Here is a 24,294-nt window from a genome sequence, read left to right as displayed (position 1 = left end):
TCCCTCCCCCGGTTGGGTGTAGAGATTATTAAAAAAAATGAATAAACTTTAAAGTACATGGTTATTCTCTGTGGAGTCAGGTCTTCAAACAGTCCTTCTCAAGCTTCAAAGTGTAAATAAATGGGTATCTTGTCGATCCCCAAGGTCTAGGGGACTGGGCTTCTGCACGTTGAGCCAAGGGTCAGGTGAAGCCCATGCTGTTGCTCTGCAGACCACCTTTGAGTAGCAAGGTTTTAAAATGTCTCCAGGGGTACTTGGTTGTATTAAGTGATAATTTGTACCTGTAGTTTTTACCGCCCACCGTGGTGTTGAGGGTCTCTGATCAGCATGAGAGAGCCCTGTGGCCAGCCTGAGATGACAGAACAGCTTACCCACCAGTTTTTATAACACCTGTCTGGTTCCTTTCAGTGAAATCCTAAAACCGTCTCGAGGATGTCCAGCCCCGTTTCCATTCAGTAGCTGGGTCCCCGCTCAGTCCCCACTGCTTTCGCCGGCACAACCAGGCGACCTGGGTGGTCCATGAATCATTTTGATCCTAATGTTCTGGAACCAGAGTCCTCAAATAGGCTGGGTTTGACATCTCGGGGAGACCTGCAAGAAAGGGGACACCTTGCATGGCCCTTCTTTTCTCTGAACGACCACAAAAGGTGGCACAGGGCATTGCCTTTCTCAGGAAATATGTCTTGTGGGAAGTGTGCACAGGACAAAATTTACCACTTAACACTACTTTTAAGTGTGTGTTTCGGCGGCCATAAGAACCTTCATAGTGCCGCACAGCCATCACCACCATCCATCTCTAGAACTTTCTCATCTTCCCAACTGAAACTCTGCCCCCATTAAACACTAACTGTTCATGCCTCGCCACCTCCCGTCCCTAGTAACCAGCATTCTACTTCCCGTCTCTGATTTGTCTAGGTACCTCAGAGCAGTGGGATCCTGCGGTACTTGTCCTTTTGTGTCTGGTCCGGAGGTAACAGTTTTGATCTTCATTAGCAAGGAGATGTGGCCTCAACAGTTCTCACGGTTGCTCTTTAACCCACCGCAGATGGAGTCTTTAGTTTGTCAGCTGTGAAACTCCTTTGATGATGTGTCTGCTGATGGTTATTTATGGACAATTGAGGGCAGTTTAAGAAAAGCATCAAAAGATTGTGCACTAGGCTGACCCAGACGAAATTCATCATGAGGAGTCTGGGCAGAAACATCAGGTATAACAAAGGGAGTTCAATAGATAGGACTTGAAATATGTAGCTCTTGTCAGGACGAAGTCCGGCGAAACCATTTGGTGTTACAACAGATCTCCTACCCCTTCCTTTCTTTCTCATGCAGCCCCAATCCACTTGCGGCCAGACTGTGTAGGCAGACATAGGACGCTGTCTCCTATTAACTGCCTCGGTTTCTCCTTTGCATCTTGTCCGTATCTATAGAAGGAAAAACTTGACTGATTAGAAAATCACAATTCAGCTCGTTCATTTTTTAGCGTTTCATGGCACATGTTCACTTTTTAAAATGTCTTTCCATCCTCCACCTTCCACCTATCACCCTCATGAAGGAAAATAATCCCCTGGCCTTTGGTGTCATGCGGCTGTTTATGTGACCTTGAGGACATCCATATGTCACAATGGACAGTGAGTTATTCCTTCACACTAAGCGTTAGCAGATGCCAGGCTAGCCCACGGGGCTACCAGATGAATGAGACCCAGCCCTGCAGGTTCGTAAACAAGATGGCCACATAAACATAACTGTAAAGCAAGTGGTAAGTGCTGTGATTGACCTACTCCTGGGGCATAATGAGAGAACAGAGAAGTGAACGTTCGGCCAGCCTGGGCTTGGCCAGGAGATGCAGGGGGAAGTGGGTGGTAGGGAGAGAGAAAGCAGAGGCTAGAGCTGAGAGATGTGAAGCTGGGCTCGTGTCGACAAATCAGAGCTGGGAAACCGACCTTCTGGCAGTTCATGACTGCGCCTCAACAGTCCCTCTCTTCCTTCGGGCCTTCTCTCTTAGCCTTGCCCTCTTCATGGATTTCTCTGCCTTCTTCCTTCGCCACCATGTTGCCACTGACTCCTAGCCCTGACCGGCCTCTGTTCTCACTACACCTATAGCCCCTTCCCCCTGTCCCCAAATCCAGCCTCGAGAGTAGAGGTGAGTCTGAAAGAGGAGGAGGAGGAGGAGGAGGTCAAAAAATGGTAGTGAGCTTCCTCTCCCTTTTCTGGAACCAGCTTTTGTGGACAAGCTGTCTCTCATGGGCCCAAACTGAATGGTGGAAATACACGAACTCCTCAAACTGGCTTCCAGGGCAGGCCTGTCCGTCCTCAAGGCCACCACTAAGGCCACTGTCCATCCAACGAATGGAGGCCCTGAGCAGGCACCCTTCCCTGGGGACTGTCCACAGAACAGTAAGCATCAGCCCACGCCAATCCCTTTGGGTGGAATTGTACTGTCCCAACCCATCCCGCCTTCTCCTACCCCAGCTGCCATCCACCTGAGGCCTTCGTTCTAACCTTCTGTACATGCTACCTTACATCTCATGGGTATGTACCCATTTCGCGGGTGCTGAGGGCACCCACAAGTACACTGGCATTGTGGATGGCAGACAAAGCCAAGGCTGGTGACTCAGCCAGTGCTTCCAGACCGGCCTAGGACCCCGCTCCGTGTTCGTCAGGTCCCTGGGGGAGAGGTGGGGAGGTGAGCCCCAATGCCGATGCACAGCTCTTCGGTATCAAAGAGAGTAGAAATGGTTGTAGGTGCAGAGATGGGTGTGGCACCCAGGGACCCCCAAGGAACTCTGTTCCTCCTCCCCTAGATTGCCGAGCAGAACGGTGTCCCTCTTCTCTGGTTTCTGTCTTTGGGAATCTGGCTCCTTTTTGGGATTCCATCCTGTAGGTCAAGTGCTGCCGCCCTCACCAAGCAAACCGGAAACAAGCAGAGATCTTCCCTGGAGGCTACACCAGGTACGATTCCCGTTTCTAAAAGTACTGGCATCCTCCACTGGCCACTCCTGAGGCACCTGAGCTGCCCCCACGTCCCCTTCCCCCAGAGCTTGTGCCACAGGAAACCATGACCTGCCGGCACCACGAGATGCTCAGCACCACGTCCTTTCTAACAGGCCCAGGGGGGATGGGGGCTGGTCCACTGGGGGAGTGCACTGAGGAGCCCCCCTCTTACCACGCGGGGCTGTCTCGTTGCCTTGTTTCAGGCTTGCCTTCCGTGTGCGACCACAGGGCCCCAGCCGTTCCATTGCTAAGCGTCTATGGAGCCCTTGCTATAATCATGCCTTGTACCACGGAGGACACAAAGACGTGCCTCGGGAGCTGGCCCTGTAGGAGGGGGGAGGTGGTGGGAGGAGGAAGAGCACAGCAGTAGCGGCTGGTGGCAGTGGCCGTGATTAGGCAGCCAGCGCTTATAAGAACACGTCCTAGGGGCCGGCCGCCTGGCTGGCAGTCTGCAGGAGTTAAGGGGTTGAGTCCTCACACAGCTCTAGGTGGTTGGCGCCATACTTATCACGCCCATTTTACATATGTGTATACTGAGTACTGAGGCCAATAAATGCCATTGAGGGGGCACAGGAGCCCTGTCCAGGAGGCTCAGAGGAGCAAGAGAGGACTACATGAGGGAACAGAGGATGTCAGAGGGGCGGCTCCAGAAATGTTTGTTTTCTTTCATGTTTACTTATTTTTAAATGTTTGTTTATATCTGGGAGGTAGGAAGACAGTGTGCAAGCTGGGGAGGGGCAAGGAGAGACCTAGACAGAATCCGAAGCAGGTTCCAGGCTCTGAGCTAGCAGCAGAGCCAGCCTGATACGGAGCTCGAACTGCGAGATCATGACCTGATCCAAAGTCAACACTCAACCGACTGAGCCACCCACATGCTCCCAGAGATGGGTTTTCACAAGACACCGCAGCTGTGAGGAGAAGGGCCCCCGGGACCTTCGTATGCAGAGGGCAGATAAGCCGGCACAGATGAGAGTGAGGGTCGTGTGTGGGGAACGTCAGAAGATACGCTACGGGGAGTAGAGTCGCCCGAGAGGGAAGTGATGGGGATACAGATGGTCATGGTTCACGGCTCGGCTGAGAAGCCCCAAGCACGAGGCTGATGTCCTCTGCGCTGTGGGCCAGGGTAGAGCCACTGAGGGTTTTAAGCGTGAACAAGTCGGGATGAGAATTCTCTTTTAGGAAGGGTGACCCGGTGTGGCTTATAGAAAGTAAGAAGTTGGAGCACAGGATTTCTAGGGCACTGAAACTGTTCTGTATGATGGTATGTGTGATGGTGGATACATGTCATATGTTCGTCAGCACCCATTGGACATACAACACAAAGTCAATCCCGATGTAAACTAAAGACTTACGTTGATAATAATATCGGTTCGTCAGTTACGAGTAATGCATCACACTGTGTTAAGATAGTCATAGGAAAAATTGTCTATAACCGTGGGAAATGCTCTCCTTTCCAAACAATTTTCTGTAAACCTGAAACTGCTCTAAAAAAAAAAAAAAAGTCTATCAATTATTTAGAAGTCTTTTTTTAAGAACATTTTTAAAACTTTTAATTTCAATATAGCTAACATACAGTGTTAAATTAATTTTAGGTGCACGATGGAGTGATTCAATAGACATGTTTTATTAGCAAAATAAGACAATAGTTTTACATTCCTAAGAAAACTCAGGTTTTCAAAAATTGCATTTTGAAAGCAATTGCTTCAAAGGGAGAATTGAGTTTCGTTCATTTTTCCTACCAGAATTTCAATGATAAAGGTCATTTTTTTTAATATAAGTAATCATAAGTACACTTAAATACTCCCAGCGTGGGGCTCAAACTCACACCCCTGAGATCAGGAGTCGTGTGCTCTTCTGGCTGAGCCAGCCAGGCACCCCAATAAAGATCATGTTTAATAGTAGGCTGTGGACTGCCATAAAAGCCACACATCAGAAAGCACTCTGGCCTTCGTGTCTGGTCTCTGCTCGAGACCGATAAGCTCTCTCAGCACATCAGCAGCCGCAGGGTGGTGCGTGCAGCCTTCCACAATGCGCTCCCTGAGGCATTGTTCTTGCCTCATCTGCTCTTAGTCAATGCCACAGACTTTTCCTCTCTCTGAGGTGCTGAATCTGATGGATCCATGTTTCCATTTCTGATTGTGTTACAATCAATAGCACATTATACCCCCTAATCAATTGTGTTCTATGCAATTCATCTGAAAACCTGAGCAGGCGGCATGTAGTGATGGAGAACCTAATCTGCACCAGCTGCTAAGCCGGGCAAGCAGATCCTATGGGCAGGCAGATTCTGAGGCTGAGGAATCCAGGGAAATCAGCCAGGAAAAGCCCCCTAGGCATTTTGGTGAGAAATCAGGCAAGAGCTAACGAAGCCCAGACGAATCCTGGGTTCCCTGTGGGCTCTCACCTGCTTCCCAAGGGGGTCCTCTTCTCACTTAGACCAACATACCCAAAGCATGGAACCCCGTAATCTCTCAAGTGGGCCACAGGCACCCGGGGGGTTCAGAGAAAAAGCAACAACACAATAGTAGTCAAACTTCTTGAATTGGGACTGAAAGATTGTAGTTAGTGACTTCACAGAAACCCTATTTTGTTCTCTGCAACCATTCCATATTTAAACGTTGAGCATTTGGGGTCCCTGGGTAGCTCAGTCAGTTGAGCATTCGACTCTTGGTTTGGGATCAGGTCATGATCTCACAGTTCGTGGGTTCGAGCCCCACATCAGGCTCGGTGCAGAGCCTGTTTGGGATTCTCTCTCTCTCTCAAAATAAATGAATAAACTTTAAAAAAATGTTGAGCATTTTCCATAAGGACAGCATCAGATTATCTTAAGTAACATCCGGTTGACAAAGTTCACTGTGGTTTAGTGTATTTTTCATACCATTGGCTGGTATCAAATTTGCAATCTTTATTGTGATTGGGTTATATTTGACTCGATTTCATTTTTCAAGAAAATTAGTGGCCCAAAAGTGTTCACTGAAGCATAAAATAGTGATGGAAACAGTGTTATATATCCTACAAATCGGAAAAATCTTATGAATACCCAAGGTAACTGTCTCTCCAGAAGGATATAGAATGTCAGGATTTACCGGGTCCAGCAAATCTGCAGGTGTGCTCTTACACAAAGAAGTTAAAAATGGAAACTCAATAGGAGATATGACTCCGGATCTTGGGGTCGTGAGTTCGAGCCCCACGTTGGATGTAGCGCTTACTTAAAAACTTAATAGGAGGTGCCACGATGAATATCTGAAAGCTGAATTTAACTAGATTAGAGCTTGTACTTGCCCAGGTCTTCCCCAGCAAAGTTACAAAACCTGGTCAGACGGTACCACTGAAGCTTTTGAGTTATTCGACAAAGATGGTGGGACTTTTCCAGAAGAAGTAAAAAAGTTGCTCTCTAGGACAAAATGATTAATTGCTGAACACAGAGTAAAGTCAAAAATGGCCAACCTGTTATTGAAAAGTTTTACTTATTGAAGCAAAAATAGATGCGGGGCTCAAACTCATGAACCACGAGATCATGACCTGAGCTGAAGTCAGACACTTAACCAACTGAGCCACCCAGGCACCCCCAAAGATCTTATTTTATTTTTACTTTTAACATGTATTCATTTTTTGAGACAGAGAGAGAAAGAGTGTGAGCAGGGGAGGGGAAGAGAGAGAAGGAAACACAGAATCCAAAGCAGGCTCCAGGCTCTGAGCTGTCAGCACAGAGCCCGACGTGGGGCCCGAACCCATGAACTGTGAGAAGATCTTATTTTTTTAAGAGAATTTTTTATTTCTTTTTTTAGAGTGTATTAATTAATTAATTAATTTACTTAAGTAATCTACACCCAGTGTGGGGCTTGAACTTATGACCCTGAGATCAAGAGTCACACACTCTCCCAACTGAGCCAGCTGGGCGCCCCATCAAAAGACCTTATTGTACTGCTATTAATAATATGCAATATGGCAAAAGCATTTCCAGTTGCAGACGCGAGCTGGTCTATAGCTGTTGATGTTATGTGTTGTATATACACATGACGAAGAAAGCCACAGTGATGCTTTGCTCTGCGTTACTGAACATGCAGTGAAGAGCCACTGGAGAGGCGGATTGTAGGCAGAAACAGATGCCCAGGTGTCCTACCTCAGGGGCAGTGGAGGGAGCAGTGGAGGAGCGCTTCATTCCAGAAATGAAGGGCACGTCTCTGAATGCCCCCCGCCCCATACCATCTCACTCCCAGGGAGCTTCCTCTTGGTTTTCATGTCACTGGGACGGATACCGCGAATGCCACGTACGATCAAGTTGTGGCCACTGCGTGCCCACCTGCCCTGTAAAGAAACGGGGACAGAGTGAGACCACTAAGCGTCCGTGAAGATGACGGATTAAAACCTCCAAGTAATTCCATGCCTCCACATTGGAACGGAACTGCAACACTGGGACGTTTCTTAAAAAGACATGACCCAAAGACGAGATCTGGAGAGATGCTAACATCAGAAACATTTTGGAAGTGGGAAGGTAAAAGGATGAGGGGTCGCTAACGGTTTGGCAAGCTAAGAACCGGACGGCCCTATTATGCTTCAGAATTCTCAGAATGCGACTGCGGGTGACACCGGCTTTCCTGGAACTAAGGGCAACGGGGAAGGTGGGCCAAGAGGACGGTTTCTGAGAAGGTGGACCCTCAGATGCCTTCCCCCACTTCATGTCTCTGCCCGTAACCTAAAGAACTTCTCTCTGGAGAGGCTAATCCAGGGGCTGCAGACTTGGGAGGGGCCAGGCCCACCAGGGGGTGCAAGCATCACACTGTAAAACAAGGAACAGACACCCAAACAAAACAAGGGATTATGTGAACGTATGTGCAGTAAGTGCCTGATACGAGGGCCCCCCCAGCCCTCCCCCTCCCCCCCCACCCTACGGCTCTGATTTATCCTGTCACAGTGAGATACTTTAACACCCTCCAGATCAGGGAGGGTGGACTCTTACTGGGAGGCCCAGGAAAGGCCTAAAGATGATCGCATTAGGGGATCCTCCCCCAAATGGTCTACCCAAAGCCTACAAGCCCCATCGGTGAGAGTAGAGTTTCCTGCCAGCTTTTTAGCACCCCATTCGATCTCACAGTTTGTGAGATGGAGCCCCACGTCGGGCTCTGAGCTGACGGCACGGAGCCTCCTTGGGATTCTCTCTCTCCCTCCCTCTACCCCTCCCCCACCCTCAAAATAAATAGACTTTAAAAAAAAAGAAATGGTTGTGTTGGTAAATTTTCTGTTATGTGTATTTTACTGCAATGAAAACTTTAGGTGTGCAGGATGGTTTAGTGTTGGTCTGGCTGTATTTCATGGACATGAGACCCGCAAAAAGCTCCCATGCTGGTCCGCCATCTTGGCTCCTCCCCGTGCAATTAAAATTTTAAAAAGAGGGAAGCAAGTTGAAGGAGAGATCTGTAGAGAGACATATATAGGTAAGAAAACGAGGCGGAGGAGAGAAAAAAAGAAAAGCGAAAAAGGAAGAGAATGCTAAACACTAAATTTAGGAGGGTGGTTCTCCCCGGGTGTGGTAAGGGAAGGGTGGCAGTGAGCGGGGACAGAGTGCTGTTCCTGACATTCTGTCTCTTAGTCCGTGTTTTGGGCACACGGAACTCTATGATTATTCATTCCCATTTGAATGCTGACGTGCTTCTCTATTGCCTTTTCTATTATTTACTCTCTAGTAAAGAAACTGAGCTCTTTTCGCCTATTTAGGCATTGAGTTTTATTATATATATCTGCTGCTGTATTTGGTACCTGCTTGTGATCATTGCTAAACTGGTGTTCTTTTATAGATCAACGTGGTCGAAAAAGAGCAGAATGTGAGTCACTTGTGTGATTTTAAGTTCTCCACTAGCCACATTCAAAAAAGTAAAAGAAACGGGCAAAAATAATGTTAACCGTTTCATTTAACCCAGTGTGTCTGAAATAGTGTATTTTCAGCAGATAACCAGCATGCAAATCCTTAGTGACATATCTTGATTCTTTTTTCTTACTACCGCACGTCTCCGTTTGGACTAGTCACAAATCAAGGGCTTAGTGGCCACGCTTAGCCAGTGGCCACCATACTGGATAGCGCAGACTGAGAGAAACACTGCAAACATCGATTCAACACAGCCTGTGCTACCATATTGCATATGATTAAGGTGAATGAACAACAGGCGTTCAACAACGTCGTTGCCCTGAACAAAATCAGACCGAGCAACACCAACAGCCATGTCCAGTTTCATGCGAGTACAGGCCATGAAGATAGTGTTGTTGATGGCCACTGGGCCAACATCAACCGTGAGACCCCCGCTGGTTGTAAAACATATCCCAGTTTTCAGAGATTTTAAAGTGTGAAGTTGCTACGAGACGGTAGTTACAATGCAGGACGTGTGGTGGAAGGACTGATTATTATATACCATATATGGTATATATATATGGTGTATATACCATTTCTTTATCCATTCATGAGTCGATGGACATTTGGGGTGTCTCCACAGTTTGGCTATCGTTGATAGCGCTGCTATAAAGATCAGAGTGCATGTGCCCTTTCGAATCTGTATTTTTGTATCCTCTGGATAAATACTTGGTAGTGAAATTGCTGAATCATGCGGTAGTTCTATTTTTAACTTTTTGAGGAACCTCCATACTGTTCTCCACAGTGGCTGCCCCCGTTTGCATTCCCACCAACAGTGCAAGAGGGTTCCTCTTTCTCGGCATCCTTACCAACATCTGTTGTGGCCTGAGTTGTTCATTTTAGCCACTCCGACAGGTGTGAGGTGATGTCTTATTGTGGTTTTGATTTGTATTTCCCTGATGATAAGTGATATTGAGCGTCTTTTCATGTGTCTGTTAGCCATCTGGATGTCTTCTTTGGAAAAGTGTCTATTCATGTCTTCTGCCCATTTCTTCATTGGGTTATTTTTTGGGTGTTGAGTATTAACTCATTTATTATGTGTATGATTTTCTGTGTGCCTCCCCTCGCTGGCATGTAAACTTCACAGGAGCAGAAATGTTTGTTCTGCTTGTCAGTGTATCCCAAGGGCCTAAGCTGTGCCTGGTTAATAACAGGTGTTCAATGAATTATTTGTAAATATTTTGGAAATTTTTCCTTTACACTTCATTTGCCTTTGTATTCCTAAGGCTTAGCCCAGTACCTGACACATTATAAACACTAACTGTTGTTGGATCAATGTTGTCTTACAGCCAAAAATTCAGTCAAGAAGGAAGAAAGGAAAGAGAGAGAGAAATAGAGAGAAAGAAAAATAGGAAATAGTAGACACAAACTTCCAGTGAGCGCCATCTGGTGGCACAACAGAACCATCAGACTTCCTGGGCGGGAAAGAACAGATTTAGTTGTGGGAATAAGATAAACTAATACCTTAATTAATTATTTTTTTTAAGATTCTGTTTTATTATTTTAAAGATTTTATTTTTGGGGCTCCTGGATGGCTCAGTCTGTTGGGCCACCGACTCTTGATTTTGCCTCAGGTCATGATCTCACAGTTCGTGGGTTCAAGCCCTTCATTGGGCTCTGTGCTGACAGTACAGAGCCTCCTTGGAATTCTCTCTCTCCCTCTTTCTCTCTGCCTCAAACCCACTCACTCTTGCTCTCTCTCTCTCCAAAATAAGTAAATAAAAATTAGAAAAACTCAGACTTCTTTTTTTTCCTGAAACTCAGTTACTTTACCAGAACATGTCTTAGTGCTAGCCATTCTGATATTTTAACATGTGGATTCAAATTTTCAATTCCAGGAAAATCTTCTTTTTTTTTTTTTTTTTTTTTTGAGTTTATTTATTTTAGGAAAATCTTCCTGAATTAAAAAAAAAAATTTTTTTACATTTATTCATTTTTGAGAGTGAGAGAGACAGCGTGAGCAGGGGCGGGGCAGAGAGTGAGGGAGACACGGAACGTGAAGCAGGCTCCAGGCTCCGAGCTGTCAGCACAGAGGCTCACACTGGGCTCGAACTCACGGACTGTGAGCTCATGACCTGAGCTGAAGTCGGACACTTAACCGAATGAGCCACCCACGCCCCCCATGATTATTTTTCTATTCCATGATGTGGGGCTTTTCCCTTTGAGGTATCCAATTAAATATTTTGTATCTCCATCGTCTACCTTTCAGATCTATCACTTTCTCTCCAAGTCATTTTTAATAGTTTTACTGATAAACAGTTCACATACCATTAAATTCTTCCCAAGTGCACAGTTCAATAATTTTAAGTATATTCAGAGAGTTGTGCAACCATCACACAATTAGTTTCAGAGCACTTTTATCACCCCCAAAAGAAACCCTGTATTGACTAGCAGTCACTCCCCATTCCGGCATGCCCCCCAGGCTTAGGCTACTTTCTACTAATCTACTTCCCGTCTGCATGAATTGCCTATTTTGTTCATTTCATATGAATGCACTCATCCAATATGTGGCCTTTGCGTAATTTTTTCAAGGGTTATCATGTTGTAGCAGGTATGAGAACTTCATTCCTGGTTATAGCTGAATAGTATTCTATTGCATGGAAATACCACATTTTGTTTATCCATTTATTACATGATGGGCTTTTGGACTATTATGAGTAATGCCACTGTGAATGCTCCTATATAAGTTTTTGTGTGGACTGTGTTTTTATTTCTCTTGGATACATACCTAGGAGTAAAACTCCTGGATCACACGGCTGCTCTGTGTTTAACATTTTGAGGAATAGCCAAACTGATTTTCAAAATGACTGCACCATATTTTATTTCCACCAACAACGTATGATGGTTCTAATTTCTCTGAATCCTTGTCAACACTAGCTATTATCTGTTTTTATTACAGCCATCGTAGGGAATGAAAGATATCTTATTGTGGTTTAAATTTGCATTTTCCTGATATTTCATGATGTTGTGTACCTCATGTGTTTATCAGTCATGTGTTTATAGCCACGCAGCCACCCCTCTTGCCTGTTTTTATTTTTTTTTAAGTTTTTTTATATATTTTGAGAGAGAGTGCAAGTGGGGAAGGGACAGAGAGAGGAGAGAGACAGAGAGACAGACAGAGAGAGAGAGAGAGAGAGAGAGAGAGAATCTCAAACAGGCTCTGCGCTGGCAGCACAGAGCCCGATGCGGGCCTTGAACCCACAAACTGTGAGATCATTACCTGAGCCGAAACCAAGAGTCAAATGCTCAACGGACTGAGCCACCCAGGTGACCCCTTGCCCATTTTTAAATCAAGTTACCGTATTTGTCTTTGTATTGTTGTGTTGTAAGTGTTCTTGTGTTCCTGGACACAAGTCACTTGTCAGATATATGATTTACAATTTTTTTCTCCCATTCTGTGAGTTGTGTTTCCCCTTCCTTTAGGGTGTCTTTGGAAACACAGAATATTTATTTATTTATTTATTTACACAGAAGTTTTAACTGATGAAGTTCCAATTTATCTACTTTATTATTCTTGTGCTTAAGCTTTTGGTGTTGTATCGAAGAAACCATTGCCTAACCTAAGATCATGAAAATTTACTCTTATGTTCTTACAGGGGTTTTATAGTTTTACCCCCTACGTTCAGGTCTGTGATCCATTTTATGTTAATTTCATTGTATGGATTGAGGTAAGAGTCCTCTACCTCTATGGATTGAGGTAAGGACTTCATTCTTCTGCCTTGAGATATCCAATTGTCTCTCTACCATTTATTGAAAAGACTATTCTTGGGGCCCCCAGGTGCCTTAGCAGGTAAGCGTCTGACTCATGATTTCAGCTCAAGCCATGATCTCACAGTTCATGAGATCCAGCCCCTCATCTGGCTCCTTGCTGACAGCACGGAGCCTGCTTACAATTCTCTCTTTCCCTCTCCCGCTGCCTCTCCCCCATTCATGCTTGCTCTCTCTCTCTCTCTCTCAAAAAACAAAAAAAACAAAAAAAACAAAAAAAAAAAGACTACTCTTCTTCCACTGAATTGTCTTGCCCACCTTATAAAAATCAATTGATTATACTAGTCTTCCAAAAAGAATTTTTAACTTCTTTTTTCCTATTTACATTTTACTTTTGTTTGCCACAATAGCTACTCAACATTGCACTTCTTTGAATTTCATCTTTAACTCTATTATCTATAAATTTTTATTTAGATTTATATAAAAGAGAAGGAATGCTGGATTGACATCCTGGCTGATTAAATGAGAAGTCAGAGTAAGCACAGACTCAAGCAAGGATGCACAGAAGCACAGGAGATTGTTTCAGAAAAAAAATGAATTGGGCCAGCTGGCTGAAATGGAGAAGACGTTATAGCCTTGCGGTGGCATAGAAATATGATTTTTAGATCATGGGAAAGTGTTAGAAGCAGATTGTGGTTAGTTTTGTAAGTCTGATCAGGAAGATATAAATCTTATCCTAAAAGTGAGTAGTAAAGAACCAAATTAGAAAAAAAGGACTAATGAATGGTTGGATAAAGAGGTGACTTAGGATAGATTACAAAAATAACAACAATAACATAAGGGCTAAGAAATGAACTAGAATAGTTCAATTTGAAGTCAATCAGTCTTCTTAAAGTTTATTTTTAGAGAGAGAGAGAGAGAGAGAGAGAGACAGCATGGTCAGGGGAGGGGCAGAGAGAGAGGGAGAGAGAGCATCCCAAGCAGGGTCCGTGCCATCAGCACAGAGTCTGATGTGGCGCTCGAACCCATGAACCATGAAATCATGACCTGAGCTGAAATCACAAGTCAGATGCTTAACCAACTGAGCCAGCCACACACCCCAGAAGTTAATCAGGCTTCTTATTAGAGTCATGGCAATGAATTTGGAAAGAATAGGTAAGATAGTTTTTAAGAATCAGTTTCAAAACAAAGGGGTAGTTAAGAGTTGAGATGGATAAAAATGAGGACTGTAAAAACAACATTAGAATTGATTAAGAAGTCAGTATTGCCTTCAAGAATGCAATTTTGGAGGTGCCCGTGGGGCTCAGTCGGTTAAGCATCCAACTTCAGCTCAGGTCATGATCTCACAGTCTGTGAGTTCGAGCCCCGTGTCGGGCTCTGTGCTGACAGCTCAGAGCCTGAAGCCTGCTTCAGTATCTGTGTCTCCCTCTCTCTCTGCCCCTCCCCTGCTCATGCTCTGTTTCTCTGTCTCAAAAATAAATAAAAACATTAAAAAAATTAAAAATAAAATAAAATAAAATAAAATAAAATAAAATAAAATAAAGGGCTACTCTAAGGTTTAGTCAATGGGGAATAGCCCAAAGTGAGAAGTATGTTAGTGAAGTCAGAATCAGAATGGATAAAAGCATCTTTGAGGGGCACCTGGGTGGCTCAGTCGGTTGGGCATCCAACTTCGGCTCAGGTCATGATCTCACGGTTTGTGGGTTCGAGCCCCGTGTGGGGCTCTGTGCTGACAGCTGGAGCCTGGAGTCTGTTTTGGATTCTGTGTCTCCCTCTCTCTGCCCCTCCCCCACTCACACTCTGTCTCTCTCTCCTTCAAAAAATAAATAAACGTTAAAAAAATTAAAAATAAATAAATTTTTAAAAAGCATCTTTGAGCTAATGATCTGTTAATAATAGCATTCAACATGAGGGAGGTGTCCTCAATAGTAATTCTGCAAAGAGACACAGCAAGAAGCTAACCTTTCTTGTGTCCCATTCCCTATTGCCAATCTCACGGTAATGAAATGAGTACAGATTTCTCAGATATTGCTTTGAATATATGTATGAAGGGTTGCAAGAGGGGCCACTGATGTCAGAAATCATTTGTCTGCATCAGCAATTCGGACTAAAGTTCAGCGTGTGCGTGTAGTTGGGGCTCGAGCCAAGCCTTCTTTAAGGGGAGAAGGGAGAAAAACGTAGTGTCCACCAGTCATGGGAAAAGGCAGTCCTCTCCTGCTGGGTGGCACCACCAGAAGACAGGTGGCTGCCTGGGAGACGCTGAGAGGTTTTAGATGAAGGAAGCTAGAGAAATATTTTCCTTTGCAAGAACTAACAAAAGTACAATCAAGTCTTATTTTAACTGGTGGTGATAGACATGTTTATGAAGCCACCATGCAAATGTAGGAAAGGGGGTCATCATGCTGCATTATATTGTCTTTTTTTTGGTCATAGATATTGACATAGTGTACTCACTAGTGACTGTAATATATTTGGATATATGTATTTGCATCTCTTTCTATTTATTCTGGATTTTTCTTTCTTTTGCTTTTTTTAATGTTTACTTTTGAGAGAGAGAGAGAGAGTGTGCATAAGCAGGGGAGGGGCGGGGGCGGGGGGAACAGAGGATCTGAAGCAGGCTCTGTGCTGACAGCTGCAAGCCTGATATGGGGCTCGACCTCATGAACCACGAGATCATGATCTGAGCAGAAGTCGATGCTCAACCAACTGAACCACCAGGTGCCCCCATTCTGGGTTTTCCTGTTTTGCCGGGAACAGAGGAAGAACCTAATTGTTGTTGCTTCATCCCAAACACTTTTGGTTCTTCTCTGATTCTCATCCCAGTTACTGCAGCTACTAGTCAGGATACAGTGGTTCCCAGGAAGGTATTTTCCCTCCTATATTCCCTGATCTCCAACAGAGGTTTCACTGGAATAAATTAAATCAAGAATGTGAAGATTGTGGGGTTTATCTAGTATTTATTGCTGTGTAACAATCTGCTCAAACCTTAGTGTCTTGAAATGTCTATAATTCATTTTTAAATTTTTTTAAGTGTTTTTATTTATTTTTGAGACAGAGACACAGCATGAGCAGGGGAGGGGCAGAGAGAGAGAGAGGGAGACACAGATTCTGAAGCAGGCTCCATGCTCTGAGCTGTCAGCACAGAGCCCGACGCGGGGCTCGAACTCACAGACTGTGAGATCATGACCTGAGCTGAAGTCAGGTGCTTAACCAACTGTGCCACCCAGGAGTCCCTATAATTCATTTTAAAAAAAATTTTTAATGTTTATTTATTTTGAGAGAGAGAGAGAGCACAAGTAAGGGAGGGACAGAGAGAGAGAGGGAGAGAGAGAATCCCAAGTAGGCTCTGTGCTGTCAGCACAGAGCCTGACATGGGGCTTGAACTCAAGAACCGTGAGATCATGACCTGAGAAGAAACCAAGACTCAGGTGTTCACCGACTGAGCCACCCAGGTGGCCCTGTAATTCATTATTTGCCATAATTTTGGAGTTGGCCAGCTCAGCTGAGTGGCTGTTGTTCTTCATTTGGGATCATTTGGAGTCACTCATGCAGCTGTAGCCATCTGGAGGCTCGAATGGGGCTGGGTGATTCCGGATGGTCTCACTTACATGTCTAGTGGTTGGTTTTTACATGGTGGCTCAGAATTCCAAGAGTGTGAAGCAGAGCTCCAAAGCTCAAGACCTAGGCTCTGGCATTCACACAAGGCCACTTACACCACATGCCGTCGGTCAAAGACAAGCCCTCATGGTGTTGGTCAAACCCAAGCATAAGGCCAGCCCACGGTCAAATGTGGGAGCAGGCTAGACTACCACTTACTGATGAGACCAACTGTAAAGATTCTGTGCTGTTTCTTTCTTTCTTTTTTTTTAAGAATTTATTTTTGAGCGACCTCTATACTCACCATGGGGCCCAAACTCAACCCTGAGATCAAGAGTCACACACTCTACTGACTGAGTCAGCTGGGCACCCATCTGTGGCCATTTAATCCCTCACAAAGGGATTAAATGCAAGTCCATCTGTAAAATGCATACTGGCATATCTGGCTCAAAGCAAATTATTTCAAAATGTTCATTGTTATTGTTATTTTATTTTTTTTTAATTTTTTTTCTTTAACGTTTATTTATTTTTGAGACAGAGAGAGACAGAGCATGAATGGGGGAGGGTCAGAGAGAGGGAGACACAGAATCTGAAACAGGCTCCGGGTTCCGAGCTGTCAGCACAGAGCCCGACGCGGGGCTCGAACTCACGGACCGCGAGATCATGACCTGAGCCCAAGTCGGCCGCTTAACCGACTGAGCCACCCAGGCGCCCCAAGTTATTGTTATTTTATTATCATTATCATCATCATTGGCCTTTTCCTCTTGAATAAAAAGTACTTTTCCTGAGTAACGAATAAGTGAGTTTTTCTTTGGATAAACTGAAAGTTGTTCAAATATGTCAGACAAAAATCTTAAACCACTCATATAGGATTCTTTGAGTTAGTATGAAATGCCTGAGGATATATGTCATGTAAGAATTTGAGGTGTTTCAGAGAAAACATTTGATGGGCATGTGAGTAATTCGATAGTCCTAAAGGAAGAAGAAAACTTAAAATGGTATAAAATTTAAAAAGTAACCATAAGAGACTCTCAAATACAGAGGACAAACTTAGGGTTGCTGGAGGGGAAGTGGGTGGGGGGATGGGCTGATTGGGTGACGGGCATTAAAGAGGCCACTGTTAGGAATGGGCGTTGGGTGTCATCCTACGTAAGAGATGAATCACTGTGTTCTACTCCTGAAACCAAGACTACACTGCATGTGAACTAACTTGCGTGAAAAAAAACCAAAAGGGCCCCGCTTATGAAGTTTTAGAGACTGTAAAGGTGTTACCCCCGCCAATATACTTTGCTGGATGTTTCATGTTTCACTTTGTCTTCTCTTCTATTGCTTTGTCAGGAAGTCGGGAATAAAATCCCAGCACAATGCTCCTCACCAGGGCCACCGATCCAACTGAAGATGAGATGGCGGACAAGCCTCCCAGGTGTTCAGTACGTGCTTACAATTCTGTAATAATCTACACGGGAAACCTTACATTCAAACATTGTGGGGGGAAAATGTGGAGACACTGAATACCGGTGACATGCCTGGGGGCCACAGGGAATACAGACATTCCTCTTCACTCACTTACGCTCTTTTGTCCCAGTGAAAGGCAACACTTCCGTGGGCAGGCCGGTGTGAGAGCTAAGCTGTCTTCGTGATAATGGCAACCAACTGAAAATGCCATTCACCCACCTTAGCCCGCTCTGTATTTGTTGCTGTTGCACAAAAGTGCCTAGGACCGAAGGGGAGCCCTGCATTGGGCTGACTGATCCAAATTTGGGCTCTCACTTTGGCCTTTTTGGCCTTCCAGCTGAGTGGCCTGAGAAGCTTCTTAGGGATAATGGAATGAAGAGGCAAGATGCTCTGGAAAATGATATTTTATTCCTCCAATACGGGATTTTAAATAAGAAAGGTACTCTGAGGAAATATTTTTGTCTTTGCCAACAACTACTGCCAAACACCCCACAGATGTAACTATTTGCTTTGGTAAAATATCTCCGTGAATTAGGACTTTTATAGTTTCCTTTGCACTGCATTCCAGAACATTCTGAGCCCTTCGGACACCAGGATGAAGCTTTGATATCCATACTATCTGGCTCTCTTTCTTCCTTAAGAGAAATGTAGCCTTCCTCAAAACAAAGGCTGCAACCCCCCACAGCTCTTTCTCTCCATTGCAGCTCACTGACTTTCACAGTGGAAAAACCTTATAGAGTTTAGAGTCTAAGTTTGATGGGCTCCTTTCATAATGGAGGGTTTCAGTGACATGTTCCTAATAATATGTCTTTCTGGAGGGCGCCTGGGTGGCTCAGTCAGTTAAGCGCCCAACTTCAGCTCAGGTCATGATCTCACAGTTCATGGGTTCGAGCCCCGCGTCGGGCTCTGTGCTGACAGCTCAGAGCCTGGAACCTGCTTCAGATTCCATGTTTCCCTCTCTCTCTGCTCCTCTCCTGCTCACACACTCTCTCTCTCTCAAAAATAAAATAAACATTAAAAAAATTTTTTTTTTAAATATGTCTTTCTGGGAATGACTGAGAGATTTGACCCTTTGGTCTCGGTTCCACATTGCCATTCATTATTAACTCGGGTCAGTGAGGCAGACATATCTTCCCTAAGATAGATGCTCCCGTTTTGTGTTATTTTTGTTTATTTCTTTATTTTGAGAGGTGGGAAGGGCAGAGAGAGGAGAGAGAGAGAAACCCAAGCAGGTTCCGCTCCACACTGTCAGCGCAGAGCCCAACTCGGGGCTTGATCTCACGAACCGTGAGGTGATGACTTGAGCCGAAACCAAGAGCCACCCAGGCGCTCCAATGCTTCTGTTTCCATGGTTGTTTGTTATCCTCTTTATTCTAGGGTTTATGGGTCCACCAGAGAATTACATTTTCACCAATCTCATGACTTCCCACTCTTTGTCCTACAGCTGCCAGAATTTTATGCATTTCTTGAGAATTTTAATAAGGAGAGCAAGAAATCGAGTCTCCGAAAAACTCACGGTATTTCACCTAGTGAGGCACAGGAAATGCTTAGTCAAAACCTCAATGCCATGTCATTCACCAGTGGAGCTGATGTGAGGGATGAAGATCCCCGGCCCATTTTCACGTGCAAGGTGGTTAGAAAAGAAAAGGAGCAACCAGAATCGATGACCGAACTGCTGTACCGAAGCTTGTTGACCAGCTCAACCTCTCCGGGGAAGGGACTCTCCAGATCCCAACAGAGGCTCTTGCGGCGTGGGATTCCTCCCCCTGCACACACTTTTCCTCACGAGATTCTCATCGGTCACTCCAGCTCCTCGTCACTGTTCCCCACGCAGAAGACTCAGAGAATTAACATATTACACGGGCTGGGCATTTCCAGGATCATGCCGGAAAATTTCACCTTTGAGCACAAAATTGCTAAGTACTTCTTAGTTGATCCAGGTAATCTACACGGATGAGGATGTGTGAGACGAAATTCGTGGAAATCTGACTGCAATTTTGACTTAGGTTGCCGGAGCCAAAATAGTCAAATAGTGACCCCCGGGAACCTGGCAGTCACGGTGCCCACGACTGATGTGCTTGCCGCCTACAGCGCCAACGCGAGGTAGAGAACAGAGACTCGAACGTTCCAGGGTCAAATCTCAGGTCCAGTCTCAAAAAGGAGTATAGATGCAGTCCTTACACTCACCTTTACAACACGAGCAGGTTAAGCTTGGCCTCTAAGGCACTCATAACTATTCTTTCTTGTTACGTGAACTTAGCCAATTATTTACTGGAAGATGGCTTCTTTTTCTCAAGCATCTTGGCTTTAATGCAACTGAGAGCTTTTTTAGATACTTTTTCATGAACCTTTACCTCTTCTTTACTGTTACATTAACAAGAGGAAACTCCTCCCTTCATTTCTGATTCTTTAATAGGGAGGTATTCATAAAAGACCAAAGGTTATTCAGAGAAAGTTGGAAATGTATGGTGGCGAGTTTTAATGAGAAGGGAGTGTCTTATAAGGTCTCCATTTTCCTTAATTTGAGGGAGGTAATAATTTGTGAGTCTGTGTAGCTGTAAAAAAAATGATAGATTAAATCAACGATATAAAATATTTGAACCTTTCTGAAGTAGGTTCTCGACTCAAGAGAAACCATCTGCACCGCAAATATTTTGACAACACCATTTTTATATTAAAAGTCGTGGGAGAGACAGAGGAGCAAACTTAAAGGCACAGATTGATTAATTTGCTCATATCTGGTCCAAGATACTGCAAGAGTCTTTGCCGTAACTCCCCACACTGATGTCCTGACAGAGTCTAATGCAGGTTTCAGATTCCTTCGGTAGAGTCACACTTTGTGGGTTCTGGAGCCCAGGCAGAAGTAGAAATCGGGGCAATTATAGGAATGGCCTAGATAATCCACAGAAGTGCATAAGGTCAAGCCTTGGACCAGAGAGGAAAAGTCATGGAAAGTATTGGTAATCGGTAGATACTGCCAGAGCTTATTGAAAAGTACTGAAGGCTTTGGATGCTTCATAGGATGTTTGTGGTTTTGCCACACCCACAGGAGACAAATTGTCCTCCCTTCCCTGGCTACCGAACTTCTCCAGGTCTCTCGTGTGACCTTCCAGACTCTGTGTTAGAGTTTCTTCTCTGTCTTCATGACCTGATATCCTCAGATCCTTAGGTAGGATTTCAGGCACACATCCTGTCTGTTCAAGGAACATGCATGAAGCCAGGTAGGCATCCATATGAAGAATACCCAGTAATTTCTTAGGTTTAATTGGTATTGTAACAATTCATCTTTTACAATCCTATATTCCCCAGCATTACTATTATTTTATCAGCCAGCCAGTTTCTAAAGTATTCTCAGCCCAGGAGAACTTTAGGACTCCTGGTGTACCAAAGAATGTTATAGAACATATCCTTACTAACATCAAGCACTGGGGGAGGAAAAGAGAGTGAGTGCTGCCATTTTCTTCTTCTATCACATCAGTTACTCTTGCTCAGGCTAAATCATGTGGGACCATGTAGGTTAAGAATGTGTTTGACAGAGAAAGCAAATGAAGATTATTTTTCTTGTACACTTAGAAGTCTGGAGGCAGGCAGACAGTGTTGGGACAATGCTTTTTTATATTGTCAAGGACCCAGGCTCCACCACCTTTTCGTGTGTGGCTTTTGTCTTCATGGACAAAAGAGGTCTCCTTCACCTCCAGGTACTATGGCCACATTCCAGGCAGGAAAAGGGGCTAAGGCAAAGGACCATATTGGCTACTTCTGTCCTCTTTTAATAGAGAAGCAAAACTTCCTCAAACACTCCTCCTCCGGTGACTTCTCCCTACATCTCATTGGTCAGAATTGCATCCAATAACCACCCCTTCTGCTGGGTGGTGACTAGAGATCTTAGCTTTTCACCCTCTATAGTCAGAGGGTGACCCTCTTCTATAGAAGAGGACCGGAATGGGTATGGAATGAACCAACCTATAGTATCTACCACGGATCACAACATAAAGCTCTGTGGTAATCAAAATAATCAACTCTGTGGCTTTCTCTTGTCAGATATCCCTTTCCTTCCTTCTATAACCAGATCTTCCGATGCCAAGCCTGCCAAGATCTTGTTAAACTCCCTGACAGTTGGTAACTGCCCTTAGGGAAGGACTGTTGACCCCCAGTGTTCACCACCAACAGCCTGCTCCAGTATCTATTCCGCTAGGGAAGGTATTAACTCAATAGTAAGAGAGAAATAGATCAGACTTCCTGCTTGTTTGCTGTACTGTTATTCTCCTTGTATTACATTTACCATCTTGGCTCTTTGGCCTCTGGCTTTACACTCAAATCTCTGCCTTGGGCCTTGCTTTTTTTTTTTTTTTCTCTCTTGAGGGGTGGTGGTGGTGGTTTACAATTTAGTCATTAAAAGATCTGTTCTTGGGGCACCTGGGTGGCTCAGTCAGTTAAGTGTCAGACTCTTGATTTCAGCTTAGGTCATGATCTCACGGTTCATGAGTTCAAACCCCACATCAGGCTCTGCGCTGACAGCACAGAGCCTGCTTAGGATTCTCTCTCCCTCGCTCTCTGTCCCTCCTCTCTCATGTTCTCTGTCTCTCCCTCAAAAATAAAATAAACATTTAAAAGATCCCTTCTTGAAGGGATTGTAACCACTAGTGATACCCCAAATTAGTAGGTCCTGAAAAAGTAGGGGAAACAGCCAAATTCTAGCTAAGCCACTGCCATTTTATACCCAGGGCGTAAGCCAACATCTTGGAAGAAATGACACTAGCAATCTATGTACTTCTAACCAATCCTTGTCCCTGTATTAAGCCCTCATTAGAATCCTCCCTGTTGACCTCAGTGCTCTGTAGGGTCTCTCCATTTGTACATTATAATATCCAAGCACCAAATGAGAGCCCATCCACCTGCTATGGCCCTGCAGCATCCACTCCGGCCCAGTTAGCCAGACCCACCCAATTTCCTATTTGGAGGAAAGCTCTAGATCAGATGAACACTTTAGGTGACCTTTTAGTTTATAAAGCTCTAGAAACAGCTTTCCACCAGAAGGGAGAAGGAGACTCCAGTTCATCTAAGTTTCATTCTGTCCATGAAGCATCTCTGGATAACTGAAGGTTAAGTCACTCCATCATGTAATTCTTTGAAAATGTGATTCTTTGCAGAAAAACAATTCATGGATCTAAGGGATCTGGAGTGGCGATATTACAAGGGGATCGTGAAGTGCAAGCACGGTACTTCAGATTCATTCATAAATATAAGATACAACAGTGAGAAGAGATTTGTGGAGAGCCAGCAGATGCCTGGTGTTATTTCCCCCCCTCTAGTTTATAGGTCTTTAGTCATTTATCCTCAGGTTGATTATCCAGAAAGTACAACTTCCTCTTAAATAAAACATGGAGCTTATTAAAATATCTTGGATGTAGATTTTGCTTTTGACAGCATTGAACTTATACATGAAAAGTAAAGAAGCAGAGGGGAGGAGCCATGGAACATAAGAACTGGATCCATACAATATTCATGGAGGGTCCAAAATCAAGCCATTAATACGGAGAAAAAAAATTCGAATTGATCTGCTTGGGTAAGACCAGGTTTGGACTCGTGAAACCCATCTGGACCAAGGCTGAGGCAAATCTGGATCATGTGAAAGGTAAGGATACCGAGGAAGAAGAACTACCAAGTAAGAATACCTCTTTAAAAAGTAAGCACACGAAGAAGTATATTATCATAAAACTAGTTGGTAAATTTAACAAATGGAAGAATTAACCCCTGAGGATATAGAGATCAATCTGTGAACTTAACAATAATATGTTAACTGCTCAAAGACATGAGGAAGGAAGTAGCATTTATGAAAAAAACAATTTGGAAATCCTGAAAGTGAAAAATCTAATTATTGGAAATAAAATAATAATTATAATGTCCCTCAATAAATTATCTCAGTGGTATACTGGATATATCTTAAGACAGAGGATTAGTGAGTTGAAAGATAGCACTGAGAGAGAATATCACAGTAAGAAAAAGGAAGAAATTACAAAATAAGTTAATGGGGCACCTGGGTGGCTCAGTTGGTTAAGCGTCTGACTTTGGTTCATGTCATAATCTCAGTTTGTGGGTTTGAGCCCTGCATCACGCTCTGTGCTGACAACTCAGAGCCTGGAGTCTGCTTTGGATTCTGTCTTTCTCTCTCTCTCTCTGCCCCTCCCCTGATTGCCCTCTCTCAAAAACAAATAAACATTAAAGAAAAAAAAGAAATAGGGGTGCCTGGGTGTCTCAGTCAGTTGAGCATCTGCCTTTGGCTCAGGTCATGATCTCATGGTTTGTGAGTTCGAGCCCCACGTGGGGCTCTATGCTGACAGCTCAGAGCCTGGAGCCTACTTCGGATTCTCTGTCCACCCACCCCGCTCTGCCACACCCCTGCTTGTATTCTGTCTTTCAAAAATGAATAAACATAAACAGATTTTTTAAAAGAAATAATGGTAAGCAAATAAATGATGAATAATATATGTGTATGTGTAGATATTAAAATGTATTTCTGGATTCTAGTTCCTAATATTTTATTTAGAAAATCTGCCTCCATTTAAGTCAAGTTAGTCTATGTTTTCCTATTTTGGCACTATTTTTTAAATGTTTATTTATTTTCATTTATTTTGAGAGAGAGC

The 24,294-nt window shown here is 44.2% G+C and overlaps 1 protein-coding gene across 6 annotated transcripts; it reads left to right on the top strand.

Moving 5' to 3' along the window:
- Positions 1-1,587: 1,587 nt before the first annotated feature.
- Positions 1,588-23,467, top strand: CD4H9orf153 (chromosome D4 C9orf153 homolog). 6 transcript variants are annotated; one of them, XM_042913106.1, is made up of 6 exons: positions 1,594-1,753; positions 2,215-2,391; positions 2,879-2,946; positions 17,534-17,625; positions 19,095-19,590; positions 22,801-23,467. In XM_042913106.1, the coding sequence occupies exons 4-6, from the start codon at positions 17,560-17,562 to the stop codon at positions 23,022-23,024; spliced, it is 786 nt and encodes a 261-aa protein (XP_042769040.1). In that variant the 5' UTR covers positions 1,594-1,753; positions 2,215-2,391; positions 2,879-2,946; positions 17,534-17,559; the 3' UTR covers positions 23,025-23,467. The 6 variants fall into 6 exon arrangements, with proteins under 6 accessions (XP_042769045.1, XP_042769040.1, XP_042769039.1 ...); XM_042913105.1 differs by having other exon boundaries at positions 2,799-2,946; XM_042913111.1 differs by lacking the exon at positions 22,801-23,467 and having other exon boundaries at positions 1,588-1,753; positions 2,864-2,946.
- The last annotated feature ends 827 nt before the right edge of the window (positions 23,468-24,294 follow it).

This window comes from Panthera leo, chromosome D4, assembly GCF_018350215.1.
Source record: "Panthera leo isolate Ple1 chromosome D4, P.leo_Ple1_pat1.1, whole genome shotgun sequence".
NCBI classification, from domain to species: Eukaryota; Metazoa; Chordata; class Mammalia; order Carnivora; family Felidae; genus Panthera; species Panthera leo.
The sequence above is the reverse complement of the archived record's forward strand: the minus strand, read 5'-3'. Positions and strand labels throughout refer to the sequence as shown.